Source organism: Macrotis lagotis, chromosome 3, assembly GCF_037893015.1.
Source record: "Macrotis lagotis isolate mMagLag1 chromosome 3, bilby.v1.9.chrom.fasta, whole genome shotgun sequence".
Classification (NCBI taxonomy): Eukaryota; Metazoa; Chordata; class Mammalia; order Peramelemorphia; family Peramelidae; genus Macrotis; species Macrotis lagotis.
Genome location: NC_133660.1, coordinates 210,681,623 through 210,699,313, shown reverse-complemented (window position 1 = coordinate 210,699,313; position 17,691 = coordinate 210,681,623). Strand labels below are relative to the sequence as shown.

General features: G+C 36.5%; 1 protein-coding gene across 6 annotated transcripts in view; it reads right to left on the bottom strand.

Moving 5' to 3' along the window:
• CLNK (cytokine dependent hematopoietic cell linker) overlaps positions 1-17,691 on the bottom strand; it is a 212,607-nt gene that overhangs the window by 71,343 nt on the left and 123,573 nt on the right. For all 6 annotated transcript variants that reach the window (XM_074229786.1, XM_074229788.1, XM_074229791.1 and 3 more), the window contains exons 8-9: positions 12,125-12,231; positions 7,373-7,418 (exon numbers count right to left, since the gene is read on the bottom strand). In XM_074229786.1, coding sequence (XP_074085887.1) covers positions 7,373-7,418; positions 12,125-12,231 — 153 coding nt within the window. The remainder of the gene's footprint in view (positions 1-7,372; positions 7,419-12,124; positions 12,232-17,691) is intronic.

Here is a 17,691-nt window from a genome sequence, read left to right as displayed (position 1 = left end):
AATGTGTTCAATCTTCAGATTGCCCCTCAGAATGAGGTAAGAAAGGCAGTATGGGGAATGGAACAAAATAGATTCAGAAGTCTTCGAAGGGATCAAATTTTACCACATTTAAAGTCTCACTGATAACTGTCTAAGATCCTCTCAGATTGTTAATTTTTTGTTCTCTAAAATGGGGGCAAGTACCTCACAGGATTGTTTAAAGGAATAAATGTATAGGAAAAAACATATATATATATATATATATATATATATATGTAAATATATGGAATATACATATATAAATATAAAAGGAATAAGAAATAATAGTATATAATAATAAAATTATATAATAGAAATATAGTAATAGAGGAGAGAAGGGCCTGATATATGTTATGGTCCATAGGATCATGAAGAGTTAGATATGACTAAACAATAATAATAATAATAATGCTTAAAATGACAATAACTAGCACTGATATTGCATTTTTAGGCTTGGGACAACTTTTTATAAATATTATCTCATTTCATTCTTACAACAACTCTGGAAGGCAGATAATGTTATAACCCTCATTTTATAGATGAGTAAACTGAGACAGTCATCTTAACTGATTTTCTCAGGATCATACTATAAAAACCTTAAAAATATATCTATACCTACATATATGTCTATGTATCTATCTTTATATCTATGTATCTATGTAGCTATCTATCTATCTATCATCTGTCCATCTAGCCATCTATCACTGCATAGAGATAAGGTCAGACAGTTGCATTTAGGAGTATCTGAGTGTCATAGTAACTGCAATATATTTGAGTGGTCATCTTTCCCAATGCTTACCTATAAAGGCATTCTCATTTTTGTCTTGCTAACAATCATCCTCTGGTTGATGGCCCATAATGAATGGGGATTGCCAAAACAGTGCTTTTTACTCTTGGGCAGTCCAAAGGTAATGGAGGTCAAACTATCTCTGTAATTTCTTCACATTACTCCTAATTCTGTCTTTTAAGGCTAAGATACAATGTTTAAACTTCTACTTGAAAGCAGTTATCATGTACCCCTTGTCTTCTCTTCCATTCACTAAACAGATCCAGTTTTTTCACCTCCTTCTGAAAGGTTTCTACTACTCTAGCCATCCTGCCCACTTCCAGTTTTGAATAACTAAGGAACTGCTTCCTGTGTTGTGACAAAGAAACAATGGCATCTCTAATGTGGCAGATTTGTAGTCATAGTACTTGGGTTTCTGTTTTGTCTCTGTCACTCACAGAATACTCATCTGACTGACCTTGAGCAACCACTGAACCACTTCAGGCCTCAGTTTTCCCATCTGTGAAAATGAAAATGTTGGACTTGATGATTGCTAAATTATCTTTCAACTCTAAGTCTATGACACTAAGGATCTTTCTTCCTGTGATTTTTACCTACTGTTTCTAGTTCTGTCTTCTGAGAATAAACAGTATATTCTTAATTATTGTTAAAAAATAAAACAAAACAAAACAAAAAATACCAATAAAACTTCAACCATCCCATAGCCTATGAAGATCTGAGAGAACCTGCTACTAACTTCATCATTCCAGACAAGAATGAGGCTCACAATAATAGGTCATTTTTCTAAAATTTGCAAAAGACTTTCTTCAAAATAACCCTGGAGGTTGTTACATTCTTTTCCCTATTTTACAAGTGATGACTTTAAGACCCACAGAAAGTAAATGGCTTGCCAATAGTGGCACAGGTATTTGAATTGAGATTCAAACTCAGATTCCCTTATATGTAAGTTTTATGCTCTTTCTACTATCCCATGTTGAGGCAGGGCATGTGTATATGTGTGTATGTGTATGTTAGGAACCAAAGATTAGAGTTCAGATATCTTATAGTGAAATCCTTTCATTTTACAGATGAAGCAAGCAATTGAGATCTTAAGAGGTGTAAAGAACCTAGTTGTTCTGACTCTTTGGCTAGCTTTCCTCCTACCTCATACATACACGCACACACAGAGCCATGCAGATACACACACATGTCCATATATACATATGTCTATAATGTAATACACACATATGTATGTGTGAGTGTGTGTGTGTGTGTGTGTGTGTGTGTATGTGTGGCCACTCAAACAATGAGAAGACAGAATTACCCAGGGATAGGCCAATGTGTCAAGCTCAAAGGATAATGTTGGTTTAAATTTGTCCTGCATTATAATAGCTATCACTCTCAAGAGTAAACTGCTAAATGAATGGCTTTTAATACAAGAGATTCTAACATAATTAAATCAAGTTTGAATTGTTAACATGTGGACACTAAATAAATAGAATGGAAAAATTTCAGTACAGGGGCTGAAATGGAAAAGCTGGGGGCAGAATAGGAAAAAAGGTAGAGGAAGGGAGCCCTGGGATGTTTTTTAGAATTTCTGGGTCTGTTGTTTTTTCCCTTCCTTTCCTGCCCTCTATCCAAGGACTTTAAATCTGCTGGCATAAAGTTTTTGCTTTTTAGCTCTGGCAAAATAGTTTGATCAACTGAGATGGGTAAGTGTCTCAGAGGCTGATAGCATGAGGCATTTGTATTAATTTCAAATTTTCAAATTCCCGGGTTTTGGGGGGTGTGTGTGTGTGTGACTTGTTGCAGTGTTGCAGGCTTGCTGGACTCTTTATAGATACCTGATCTAGCTATTCCATCTACTACTAGACTCTTAAGCTAAGGTAGGGACTATTTCTAATCAAAAGTTTGTTTTTCTTTCAATACCTAGTCTGGTCCTACAGAAACAGTACATACTTAATACACTTTTGTTAAATGAGAGATGGCTTAGAACTTGGATTACATGCTTTTTTCCCCCACTGAATTAGATATATGTTAATATTGGAGAAGGATACATATCCTCTTAGCCCAGATGAAGTATATAGGCAGCTTTGAGGCAGTTTAGGGTGGCCTTGAGAAGAAGGCCTGATTTCAAATCCAGCTTTAGGTAGTTCCTCCTGTGTGACCCTGGACAAGTCATTCAGATACTCTATACCTCATTTTCCTTATTTATAAAATGGGAATGATAATAATCCCTAACTTGCAGGTATGTGAGAATAAAAGAAGATCAGTATTTGCTAAGTGCTTGACGTTTTCCAAGAGAGCTTAAAGGGCTATATAGCTGCTAGCTATAATACTATTTAATGTCTATTTTCTTTATTTTTAATCAGTGAAATTTTGAACAAAGCTATCAGTAAATAGAAGTACTATGGGGGAAGAAAGGGAACTGGATTGAGAGTCAAAAGTTTTAGATTCTAATTCTGTTTTTTTTACTAATTATATGACCTTGAGCAAATCACTTCTTTTCTCTCTTTTTTCAGTTGAAAAATGAGAGAATGGATTATTCTTCTATTGAATGTATTTATAGGACTAAAATGAGAATTTGAGTATTATCCTAGCCTCCTCTAGTCACTAATTAAGCAATCAGACTTTATTAATCACAGGGACTGTTCTAAGACTGTCAGTAGCAGAAGTCCAGAATGCCAAGAGGTTTAGTGACTTGTCCAGGGCCCATGGTCCACAAAAGAGGCGGGGGTACTCAAACTCAGGTCTTCCTAGATTCAAGGTCATCCTTATGTCTACCATGTCTCACTGTGATTTAGAAATAGAATTTCACCTGTACCACTGAAATCCCAGGTCCAGTCCTTAACCCTGTCCTCTAGGTCCTCAAAGACAAATTCCAGAAGCACCAGACCACAACAGTTCTCAGGTTCCTTCTAACACTGATAGTCTATGTTCTGTTGTCCTTAAGCATTCTACTACTGCTGCCATTTTTAATATTCTATGTTCTAAGGTCCCTCCTATCTCTATTGTTCCAAGACCTCTCCCATGATTAATACTCCATGTTTCAAGGTCCCTTTGGCTTTGGAATCCCATAATTCTCTGTTCAATCTTCTTTATGGAAACAAATATATGGTTGTTTTATTAAAGATCTCTTAGTTTTTTAAGATCTCTGTTTCTCATCTATAAAATGGGGATAGTTCTACTTATGGTATCTACCCTTTAAGGTTAATTTCAAAAGAGTTAATCTACATAAAACACTTTACAAACTTGAAAGTGATATGTAAGTGTTGATGATTAAAATAACTGTCACCTGCACTTGTCTTTATCACTGTGCTTTCTCTGATGGGTCAGTATATGTTTTCCCTTTTGCAAAATCACATATGTCAGAAATTCTTGTTATCACTAAATAAATTGGTTTTAGTTTTTATGTTTTTGTTAACACCCAGGCCTAGAAAGGAAATAACATTTAGCCTTGTTTACCCCATCAGTGTCAGTATTTGTATCGGAAACCACTGAGCACTAGTGATCTCCCTTTCTGGAAATGAAGCTATCTGTTCTTATCCCAGGGATTAATTTTAGCTGATCAGGAAATGCCGCAGAATGGATACTTTCAGGATACAAAGTGATATAATAAGAGAAAGTTGTTGGTAGAGAAAGTTGGCAGAGTCCCTCTATTTCCCATTTTGTTCTCGTTTTTTCCTCCCTTACTTTTCTACCTGGTTCAGAGAGACTGGTGTTTCTCTTTTCTCTCCCCCTTCAGCCTCTTCCCCCTTTTTATCTTTTGTTTTTTTCTTTGATTTTCTTCATTTTATTCCATAAAAAATGCACAAAACTGATTTTTGTAAAGTGTCCCACAACTGAAGACACAAAAATTCTAAAAGTTGATATATCCCAGATAATGTCAAAATACGATAATGAAAAAGTAGCATGAAAAAGATATTAACATAAACCTAAGTGCTCAACTTGATGACAAATATCACTGCAAAAGTCTGCCATTAGTGAAATCCACCAATATGTTTTCTTTTCCCATGACATTTGGTGAGAATGAATAAATTATCTGAGAATGTATTTGCATCAAAAATATGGTATTTTGTAATGAGCGTATAAATCATCTTAGCATTTTCCAGGCATTGCATATGATCCTATAAATGTGGAGCATTCTGATTAATTTTCATCTCCCTCCTGCCTCATCTTTTTGATATCACCTTTCTATTCTTGGAGCTTACTTGGAAATTGAGAAATTGCCTTTATAGAAGAGATGTCACTTTGAGACAATATTAAATTGAATCTCGACTCTAGCACTTACTAGATATGTGACTTTGGTCAATTTACTTGACCTCTCAACTTCAGTTTATTCATTTGTAAAATGGGGGTCATCATACTTACATTATGTACTTCAAAGCTTTGTTTTCAGGAATTAATAGGAGGCAATGTAAAAATATACTGGATCTGGAACCAGAGGGTCCAGTTTAAATTTCACTCTGCCACATACTGTCTGTTTTACTTTGGTAAGTCACTTCTCTTGACCTCAGTTTTCTCATCAGCAAAACAAAAAGTTTAGAATAAATAAATTCCAAGGGAACCTCTACTGGGGATTTCTCCCAGTTCTATGTCTTCTTTTCTTATTCTTTTTTTTTGCAAGGCAAATGGAGTTAAGTGGCTTGCCCAAGGCCACACAGCTAGGTAATTATTAAGTGTCTGAGGTAGGATTTGAACTCAGGTACTCCTGACTCCAGGACCGGTGCTCTATCTACTGCGCCACCTAGCCACCCCTTCTTATTCTTCTTGATGATCTCACTTGGTGTTCTCATCATCATTCATGAATTCAGTTGTCAACTCTGCAAATGATTCTCAGCACTATTTATTCATCCCTAACCTCCCTCCTGACCACAGACTCCCTATTCATTGGACAGCTCAAACTTGATGTCCTAAAGAACCCTTAAACTCAATCTGCCCAAGACTGGATTCATTATATTTCCATTCCAAAACTTCTCTTCTCAACTTCTCTATTTCTGTCAAGGGTACCACCACTTTTCTTGTCACCAAGGTTTATCATTCACATTTCTTCACTATCAATAATTGCTCATATTCAATCTGCTGTTTCTACTTTACATTTATTCTATATTACCTCATCCCTATCACATCACACCTGGATTTTTTTCAATAGTCTTCTGGTTGATTTCCCTATCTAAAGAACCTTCTCACTCCAGTACATCCTTTAAGTTACCAAAGTGATCTTCCCTAGGCCAAGTCTGTTCTGGTTATTTTATTGCCATTTCTCCCATCCCAAACAATAAATCCTGGTGGCTCCTTATTATTTCCAAAATCAGATATATAATTGTTTGGTAAAATTTTTCTTACCTGACCTCTCCCTATCTTTATGGTATTTTTACATTTTGCTCCCCTTCATATATTCTGTGATCCCATCATTCTGGGGCTTCTTGCTGTTCTTTAAAGATAACTCTGTAGTCCCCGAGTCTTTCTCTTTTTCTTGACTGCCTTCTCTCCATCTTTGTTTTTACTACCTTGTTTCTCAGGCTTTCTTTAAGACATCTCAGATTATACCTTTAGCTATAAGTTTCTCTCAGTGCTAGTACCTACCCTCTGAGCTCACCTCAAATTTACCCTTCATATATCTTGTATATACACCCCCACCCCACAACAGAATATCAGTTCTGTGAGAACAGAGTTTTTTTTGTTTTCTTTTGTATCTCCAATACTTAATACAGTGTCTGTTATATAAAATGCCTAATGCTTGTTGTTAAACCATATGGGATGGTTTGTATCCTAGGGTCTATGGGACACAAACTTTAGAGAGAGTATTCAGGCACATTGCTTTGGACAAAGTTGTTACAAGGTAATTAATAAAAAAGGATCCTCTACCAGGGTCCCCCTCCCTTCCTTAGTGTTTGTGTAAGAGATGAGAACAAAAACATCATCTTCAGGATCAATGTCTCAGGATACAAAGTGAAATAATAAGAGAAGGTTGTTGGTAGAGAAAGTTGGCAGAGTCCCTCTATTTCCCATTTTGTTCTCATTTTTTTCTTCCCTTACTTTTCTAGCTGGTTCAAAGGGACTGGTGTGTTTCTCTTTTCTCTCTCCCTTCAACCTCTTCCTCCTTTTTTATCTTTTGTTTTTTCTTTGATTTTCTTCTCCTTTCTTTTCTTCCCCCTTTAATTTTCTTGTTTTTTCTCTCTTTTTTCACCTTTTCCCTCTTTCTCCTTATCTCCATTTTCCTTTCTTATTTTTCTCTCTATTTCTCTCTCTTTCTTCTTCTTCTTCTTCTTCTTCTTCTTCTTCTTCTTCTTCTTCTTCTTCTTCTTCTTCTCTCTCTCTCTCTCTCTCTCTCTCTCTCTCTCTCTCTCTCTCTCTCCCCTGCTCTCTACTCCTCCCTTTCTCCTTCAACTCTCTCCCTCTCTGTCTTTTTCTTTATCCCCCCCTTTACCCTTCTTTTTCTACCTCCTTCTCTCCCCTCCCTCATCTTTCTGACTTTCACACTCAATAGTGGACATGATTTTTACACACATAAAAGCTCAAGTGAATAAGAGGCATGATAGTCATATTTCACTTCCATATTTCCCACATATATATATATATATTTACCTTTAAGATTTAGATCTTTGATGTCAGCTAAAATCTGCATTTCCTCCTGTAAAACATATCATAGACCAATTAATAATGATCAGGAATATTTTCTTGACTACAGAATTAAGAATATAAATTAATCAATCAACAAATAGGTAGTTATTAAATACTGCTATTTATCAAGCACCAGGCTAGGCAATATAGAGACAAAACAGAGATAACACTAACCCCTTTCAGAGAAAACACCAAATCTTCCATTCTTAAGAAAATGAAAAATAATTTAGGCATTAGACCTCTGAAAAATCATCCTAAACTCAGGGTAGACATTCACATGTAGTGGTGATAGCAGTGGCAATGGCAATAGGAAGAATGATTATAATGCTTATGATGATGGTCATTGCAATATAATGAGAGCAAGTTGTTTAAGGCTCCAGTCCAAAGTAAAACTTTTAGTGTCATGTCAATCTAGAGTGATCTTTCCCCAAAAAGTCTCCTTCCAATGCTTCCTTATGGTATAGATGTGACCTTGGCATCTCAAAGTCCAGTGACAGATGGTCTGCTTTTCAAGTACCATTTTTATCAATTTAGTTAAATACAGAGTTCATGTCCAGAAAATTGGCAATCAGATGATTGATTTTTGGGATTTTTTTGACCACAGCAAACAATGTAAATCATACATGAAATTATGGAAGCATCTATATCAGTGGAGGGCGTATTTACACTTATGAAATTAGGGATCAAAGATTTAGAGTTGAGAGGGACCTTAGAACATATCTAGGGCAATCATTTCATTTTACAGATAAAGAAACTAAGGCCAGAGAAATTAAATAAGTCAGAGAGGCTGTAGTAAATGGTAGATCCATATATCAAATCTTTTTATGAACTGAGGGTATAGAGGATAGAAAGACAAGTGTGTAAAACCCTGTGACTTGCTAGGATAGCCAAATGACCTGAACAGTTCATCATTCAAAGTTATCTAAGGCTGCTTAACTTCCCTTTTTAAAAGGGAAAACCTTGTTTTATTTTTGTCTATATAACCCCTGGGTTTGGCGCATCAAAGGTTTGGCGCAGATTTAATACATATTTGCTAAATTGAAAGGAAACTTAGACTTCATTTATGAGAAATGTCATGGTAGAGAGGTAGAATTCTGAAATTGGAGTTGGCAACACTTGGGTTGAAATTCTACTTTTGACATATACCAGAACATATGTCAAGACCACACAGGTGCAAGATCATACATACAAGACCATTTAAGCCTCTATTATCTTCAGTTTCTCATCTATAAAATGGGGACAGTTCTACTTATAGTATCAACCCCTTAAGGTTAGCCTCAAATGAGATAATCTACATAAAGCACTTTTTTAAAGATTAAAATTTTTTTAAAAATTTATTTAAGGCAATGGGGTTAAGTGATCTGTTCAAGGTCACATAGCTTAGCAATCATTAAGTGTCTGAGGCTGGATTTAAACTCAGGTACTCCTGACTCCAGGGATGGTGCTCTAAGCCACTGCACCACCTAGCTGCCCCATAAAGTACTTTTCAAAATTGAAAGTGATATATAAGTTGACTAAAATACAGCTATTAATAGTCTGTGGATATCATGTGAAATTTAGAAATCAAATGATCCAAGAGTAGTGGGAGTACCATTCTGCTTCACTGTGATGCTTATTTTTAGGTCCTCTTTCCCCACTTAGTTGCTTCTAAGATGACATTAAATTGTTGCCAACATGATGGCAGGAAGGGTATTAGTTAATTTTCTAGCTAAACAGCTATGCCAAAATATAAATTGATGGGGTCATATAAAGGAGTACAAAATGGAGATTTATGACTTTAAATAGAATCTTATTTTTGTGCTCTGCCATGTGTATGGAAATGTTCTTCCTCTTTTTTATTTTGTTTAAAATTTTAAAAATTGGAAAAAATTAATTTTTTAAATAAAAAAGATTATTCTGAAAGAAATATTAAGCAGGATTCATTGAAAGGGGAGTATATAAAAAGAGAAAGGCTACATTAGGAAGCTATCTTAAATAGTTTAGGAATAGTCATGAAGGTCTTGAAAATTCTGAGGACCAATGGCACCTAGGAATAGTAAAAACTTAAAAAAGTGATGGAGTTAATATTACTGATACAAACAGATATAAAAAACTCTCTATATAATTCTAAAAATTAAAGGGTATAAAGGAATTCTTGCCTCACAAGTCCCAGGACCAAGGTCCTTTGATCAATATAATACAAATTCATTTCAAGCCAATTTAATGTCCCAAGCATGAGCACACACACACACACACACACACACACACTTTCAATACTATTACAGTTTTTGGAAGTATATTTATTCTTTTCCTTATGTATCAACTTTCCATGCTTGTGAGTCTCTAGAAAAAGCTCTTTCCTGGACACCCCACGGATATGTGTTATCTCCTCACACTAGAATGTAAGTGCCTTGAAGGCATTGACTAGAGCTAATATAAATGCTGATTTGAACATATGAAGGTGTGTAAAATATATTATCAGGAGACCTGTGTGATCAATAATAGAAATGAGTCTTTACTGTACTAATTCATTGGGAGGGAAAGGGAGACAGAGAGAGAATTTGTGCCCTCAGTGCAGTGATAATGTTCAATTGTTTTTGGTTGGGTCTGAACCTTCATGACCCCATTTGGGGTTTTCTTGGCAAAGGTACTGGAGTAGTTTTCCATTTTCTTCTTCAGTTCATTTTACAGATGAGGAACTCATGATAAAAAGGGTTAAGTATCTTGAACTAAGGAAGATGAGTCTCTTTGATCCAAATACTCTGTCCACTGTGCTACCTAGCTGTGCACAGTATCTGAAACATTAAATAAGAATTCAATTAATACTTGTTGATGAATTGATCTATGACCTTTTTGCTCCATTGGTCTATCTATATATCTATATATTTATATCTATATCTATATAAATTATTGCTATATCTTGTTTGTCATCACTTACATTTCATTGTATTCCTCTTTATTCTTCTTCCTAGAATGTAATCTCTTGAAACAAAGATTTTAAAAAAAGAGGAGACTTAGGATACAAATACAAAAGTGAGATATAATCACTGCCCTCAAGGAGTTTACAGTCTAACTGAACATGCTTGTATGTATAGAAATATGGACCAGGGAAGAATTTTTCAATAGGCACTATCAATTGATTTGGTTGCCATTCTCTTAGCAAGAGCAAAAGTTAGGAGAGAGAGGGAGAGAGAGAGAGAGAGAGAGAGAGAGAGAGAGAGAGAGTGTGTGTGTGTGTGTGTGTGTGTGTGTGTGTGTGTGTGTGTGTGTGTATGGTACTGGACACCAGTGGGGGGACAGGATGGAGGGTTCAGAATAAATTCACATACTATTTGTTCTGAAGCAATGTGGTATGGGGGATAGAATTCTGAGTCTGTAGTCATGGAGACCTGGGTTTATAGCCTAACCTCTCACCTTTACTACTTGTGTGATCCTATTGACCACTCTGTGGATGAAGTGTTTCCTGATTCCCCTCAACAGCTAGCACCTTTCTTTTCAAACTAAGATGCACTCAACTATTTTGTATTTATTCTCTCTCTTTTTTTCTATATAGTACTTGTTGTCTTCTCTGTTAGAATGTAAGTTCTTTTAAAGTAGAGATAGTTTTATTCACTGTATTTGTATCTCCAGCCCTTAGCATAGTGACTGACAGGCACTTAATAAATACTTGCTGATCAATGCATTTGAATTGATCCTGGGTCATTCAATTCACCTCAAGTAATTCTATAAGATTTATCTCCTAAATCACTGACAGAATGTAGTTTATGTGGATAGATGTTCCCCTTGCTGACAAATTCATGGGTCCTTTTCATATTTGCATAAGTTATTGATAACAAAAAATTTTGCTTTCCATAGCAGATTATTTCATTTTGTAATATGATTCATGCATTCTTGGGAAAATGTGAAAGTCTGATGGGTAATAAGAAAGAGGGGCACATTTTTTTATTCTTGTTTAGGGCACACAGATACCTTGGTTAACCTTATTTTAAGCCAGTAAAGGCTTCATCATTCGTCTTGATCACTGGACCTAGCTCCAAAAAGCTTTTGGTTTGTGATTTAAAAAATCAGTCAGTCTTCTTCTTCTGCTTCTTCTTCTTCTTCTTCTTCTTCTTCTTCTTCTTCTTCTTCTTCTTTCTTTTTTTTTTTTTTTGCAGAGCAGTGGGGATAAGTGTCTTTCCAAAGGTCACACAGCTAGGTAATTATTAAGAATCTGAAGTTGGATTTGAATTCAAGTCCTCTTAACTCCAGGACTGGCTTTATCCACTGTGTCATCTAGCTGCCCCCAAATCAATCACTCTTTAAAGGATAAAGATTATCCACCAATGAGAAGACAGAAAGGAATGTGCTGTAGTTCCACACAATCACTCACTCCATTCTATCTTCTTCCAAATCCCCATTATATATTTTCTTCACTTCAGGAGGACAGAGACTCTATATCTCCAGCTCTCAGCACAGTGACTATTCCACAGAAAATGCTTATTAAATATTCTCTCTGATCCATCTGCCCCATCTTCTAGACTTTAGGTTTCTGTTAATCCTTCCTAAGTTTACAATAGCTTATCTGGTTTCCACATTAACCTGTGAACTCATAATGTGTCAGCAACCTATTAAATCCCCCAAGTCCTTTTCACATGAATTGTGGTCTAGTGAAGTTCCTCCTATGTTATGTTTATACAATTGATTTCTTTAATTTCACCTTATTAGGAGTGTAAGAATGGTCATATGACTTTCACTTACTTCTGGTCTCATATGATAGTCCCAAGGCTCTTGCTGCTGTAGGGAAATATTGGTCTTGGTGTCTATAGAAATATGAGGGTTCATCATTTCTTGGAAACAGCGTGTATCTGTGAAACAAGAAGATAAAAGTTCAACCTTTTAATTTGCTCACCTAAAAAGCAAAGAACAGGGCAGCTAGGTGGCGCAATAGATAGAGTACTGGATTTGGAGTCAGGAGAACCTAAGTTTAAATACAGCCTCAGACACTTAATGATTACTTAGCTGTGTGGCCTTGGGCAAATTACTCAACCCCATTGCCTTGCAAAAACAAACAAAATAAAATAAAAAGCAAGGAACAATTGTTCATTCTAGGGGAGTCCCTGTGCTGCTATTTTATTATTATTATTAGCACCCTGATAATTTGCACTTATATAGTGCTTTGAGCATATAAATCACATTTTTGACACTTGAGACTAAATTTCCTGATTCATAGAGACACCAGCAAAACACTGATGCTAGAAAAATTAGCTTTTGGTTTTGGAAGTAGACCAGGGAGCTTGAAAGCTTGAAAGTTCTTCAAAGCTTGTTCCTTGACCCTGTATGTTAGTCATATGCCTTCAAACTCAAAATTCAGTACTTTTTTTTTAAACAATGCTATGATATTGATAATTAGTCTTTCAACTCACACTTACAAACATGGCAGATCTCTTCCACTGGTGTTGTTTTCACAGCCTTACTGTGAGCAAACCAAAGTTTGAAAATTATTACTCTGCAAGTGAAAATTATATGACCATATGTTACTATCCACTTGAGGCTTTCAGCTTTCATGGTTACATGTAACTTAATCTCAAAATGAATGTAGCACAAAATGTGACATGGAAAGCATTAAAATACATACATTCACAAAAAATGCTGGGAAAAGTGACTTTCATGATGCAATGTGGTATACCCTCTCTGACTGCCAAGAGATTCCCACAGTAGCCAGTCCATCTCCAATAGTCCTGTTTCCTATTAAACAATTCTGGTAAAGGTAGGTTAAAAGGATGCCTTGCACAGCAAAACCCTCACTATAATAAATTTAAATATGCAACTAATATCACCAATTACATAGTTGGTTGATGTGGTCTTCTAATGTCAAAGGACTAACAGTATTCTCACCTTTCCTACCTCTGGTTCTGACTGGTGTACATTGTTAAAGATGGCCAATTCCTCTGGTTGAGGAAACAATGTGTTATCTTCTTCAGTAGCATCCTAAGAAGCTATGTAGGGATCTGGTAGTTGGGATGTTGATGAATTTTTGAAATTGGTTTTTGTAGAGACTAGGTTTAACTGGTTTGAAATCTAATGACCCATGCTGTTAAATGGTTCAGCCTGGTTTGAATTACATCAGAATGTGAGTCTTTCCTTTACAGAAGCATTACATATTCTTTTCCCTTTGAAAAGGCTTTTACTAGTCTAGAGATCTGAGGCAGTCAGAAATAGAGGGACCAACTTCCTTGCTGAACTGGGGACTGGATGTTCTTTTAGGTGTAATGGGGAGATTCTCCTTTTTTTTTTATTATTATTTTTTTATTTTTTGCAAGGCAATGGGGTTAAGTGGCTTGCCCAAGGCCCCATGGCTAGGTAATTATTAAGTGTCTAAGGCTGGATTTGAACTCAGGTACTCCTGACTCCAGGGCCGGTGCTCTATCTACTGTGCCACCTAGTTGCCCCAAAGCAGGATTTTTTTTTTTTAGGTTTTTTGCAAGGCAAACAGGGTTAAGTGGCTTGCTCAAGGCCACACGGCTAGGTAATTATTTAGTGTCTGAGGTCAGATTTGAACCCAGGTACTCCTGACTTCAGGGATGGTGCTTTATCCAGTACGCCACCTAGCTGCCCCTGATTTTTTTTTTTTTTTTTTTTTTTTTATGAAACTCCTATGAGACATTCTGGTGGAAAATTCTCAAACCTTTGGGCCAGTGTGTTCCCCATTGTGGAATGGTAAATTTTCTAATCAAGAGAAGAAAAGATAATTATAGATATCATATATTCTAAGCAAAGGGGGAAAGAATTCTCTTCAGGAAATATTTATTAAGCATCTGCTATGATAAAAAAGGCACTGTGATATGTATAGGGGAAATAAAGGGAAAAAAATCTAGTACTTGTCCTGAAGAACCTTGCATTCTTTGGAGGGAGTGGGGGTTAATCATTTTAATTGCGAAATAATATAAAATATTTGCAGGAGGTAGAGGAAACTCAGGAGAGGGGGAAGTTAATGTGATAGTCCAGCAGAGAGGTGAAAAGGGCCTCATCTAAAAGTAATGATTTCTTGAGATGGGAGATGACAGGTGTAGGAGATGTTGTGGAAATAGAATGGATAAGATTCAGATTTTGTTTGTTATTAAGGGACAGTGAAATACCTTCAGAGAGAGTCAAAAATGAAATCATATGGACAAAAAAAGCACCAAATAAAGAGTCAGGAGAGTGTAGCAGAGGAAATACTAGGCAGAGAAAAATATTTTGCCATCAAATAGTTAATTTGCTCCTTTCTGTGTTGGCCTTGTACTAATAAGGTACCAGGCTATTTAGCCTGTATTTTGTGCTGACACCTATTCTGTAAGTCTTGTTATCTAATTGAAAGACACCTGGACTGGCACTTCAATGCTATCTTACCAAAAAGGGAGGCTGAGGCACATAAATTCCCTGAAGATAGCCAGCACTAACTAGAAATACTCCTGTGAACTCTAGTGTAGCCCTCAGGATATGCACAGTATCCTTAGCCTAGAAATTATATGTTAACTGAAGCCTAATTTCCATAAAAGTCACAGATACAAATGAACCCCATGAACCTTGCCAGCTGGGAGGCACATGCCCAGATGGGGACCAAACTGCATGTTTCTTTAAGAACAAGCCACTCCCCACTCCCTTCCTAAAGCCACTCTAATCCCTCCCTAAACCCTCCTCAAACCCTTCCTAGCATATACACCCTGTCATGCTTCCCTTTAAAAATTCTTTCTTCCTTTACTTTCTCCCTAAGGAAATCTAGCCTACAGTAATGCACTTCTCTAATATCTTGAGTCTGTGAATTCATTCACACCCACCGACCCTTTACTACCTGTACCATCCATATCCAGATGGGCATCTAAGTGGTTCAGGAGATAGAATGCCCACTCTGGAGTCAGAAAGACTCAGCTTCATGAATTCTGGGTTCAGACATTTACTAGACCCTGGACAAGTCACTTAATTCTGTTTACCTCAGTTTCCTCATTTGTAAAATGAGCTGGAAAAGAAAATGGCAAATCACCCCAGTAGCTCTGCCAAGAAAACCCCAAATGGAGTCATGAAAAGTTGGACATGACTGAGTAACACAAATAAAGACAGAAGACCTAGTACCTAGTGTGAGTACAGATCTGACAAGACACTTGGGAAATAACCACCTGTTCTTAGCATCATTCGCAAATGAACAAATGAATCAAGAAGTTTGTTGATTTTTCAAGTTCCTTCCTCACATTCTGTGAGACTATTGTCCATAACTTCTTCTAAGTTCACTATGGGGATCCTCCCAATTGACTGGAATCTTTCTTGCTTTCTCTTAACATCCCAAGGATATCAGTGAACACATGGGCAGTCATCATCAACACAGTCATCATCTCTGGCTCTCTTTACATGGCAGACTAGTGTCCTCTTATATGAAATGGGGAGGAAAGGGAAAATTTGGAACAAGCATTTTTAAACCCCTACTAAATGTGCCTGTCAATCAATATTATCTTACTCCTCAAAACCTACCTGGGTAGATTCTAGTAGTATTCCCATTTTAGAGCTGAAGAAACTGAGGCAGACAGACATTTAAGTGACTTGCCCAGAGTCATACAAACATCTAAGGCTACATTTGAATTCAGATCTTTCTGACTCTAGACCCAATGCTCTCTCCATGGTGCTATCTAGCTGCCTAATATAATACTTTTGCTAATTATCCCTACTCCAATAATAGATTCAGGGTCAGCTAAGTGAGGCAGTGAATAGAACCTGGAATCAGGGAAGATTTGTGATCAAATGCAATCTCAGACAGATACTTGCTGTACAACCCAGCTTGCCTCAATTTACTCCTAATGTAAAATGAGCTGGAGAAGGAAATGGCAACCCTCTCCAGTATCTTAGCCAAGAAAATCCCAAATGGGGTCACAGAGTCAGACATGATGGAAAAACAACAAAAAAAAATTATGTTTCAAATGTATGTGAAAATTTCTTTGTCAACTGAAGTGCCATATTAATATATTTTATTTCAATTTTGTGCTAATGTATATAGCACACTTGAGAGAGAATAAGGATATCCATGTTCTAGCCCTAGTTCTGCTCATAACTGATTGTGTGTATAGGAAAGGCATTTCCTTTCTCTAAGTCTGTTTTCTTATCTGTAAGAGGATGGGATGGGAGATAAAGAAATTCTCCTGTCTATAACTTCACACTGAAAGTCCTTCATGCTCCTTTTTGCTCTTTCAGTACTCAACTTAAACATCACCTTCTCCAAGAGGATTTTCCTGTCCCTTGCAGTTACTCTTCATTTACTTTAGTGGATGTGATTTTTATCTCTCCCATTAGAAAGTAAGTTCCTTAAGGGTAGGATCCCTTTACCTTTTCTTTGTATCTTCAGTAATTAGTACAAGAGCTAGTTCAACCCATGTCTTTCCTTTTGGCTCTAAATCCCAAGACCTTACATAAATTGGATGACTTGAAGGGAGCCACATACCCTGCCTCAGTCAACTGACTTGTAATATGAAAGACACTAAAAGTGGAACATATCCTTCCCCTGGGAAATTTGTCACTGACAACTCTAATCTCTCTGAAATGATTAGAACCCTTCAGGTTAAAGACAGGATATGTGTCAGATATCACAGAGTAACTCTGGGGCTACAGATTAATGAGCAGGTGGGTAAAAGCAGAATTTACATAATTCCCATCTTCAAAGAATTCCAAGCCCCTTGTGGACATTTTTCAGAGGGTCATTATCTCACTAACCACAACAGATGCTGTGTCTCTGGATTGTTTAAATCTAGCCTATATATGGGTATATTGTTTCAATCAACAGTACACAAGAGGCATTTGGGTATCTTGATAAGGTGCTAGGTTTAATCAGGGGACCAACATTTATATTCCAGTGCAACCTAGCCTTTTTAGGTCTAACATTCTAAGATCACACATGCTAAGGAAAAGATTAAATGACATGGTCTCTATCCTCAAAGAACTGATCCTCCAGGTGGGGCTGATGAGCTACCTACTAGAATACAAATTTGAATGTAAGATCCTAATAGAATTGTAAAGTGCTATGAGATCAGATGGGGAAGAAGTTATTTAGACTTGAGGTGCTTTTTCAAGAAATTTTATAGAGTAGAGAATGTTTTAAAATCATCACTAGAGGCTGCTTACATCGCCTTCTCGATTGGAGTAAAAATAATTTTCACTGGTAAGCAGGAAAGTAAGGTTTAATGGGGCATAATAGCTAGAAAAGTGCTTACTTGAATTTTCCAACCAAAACTAGCAAATAAGTTCTGAGAACAATGTGTGGCAAATCTCTAAACCCTGCCTACATAGCTTTGTTTGAAAGCAGTGGG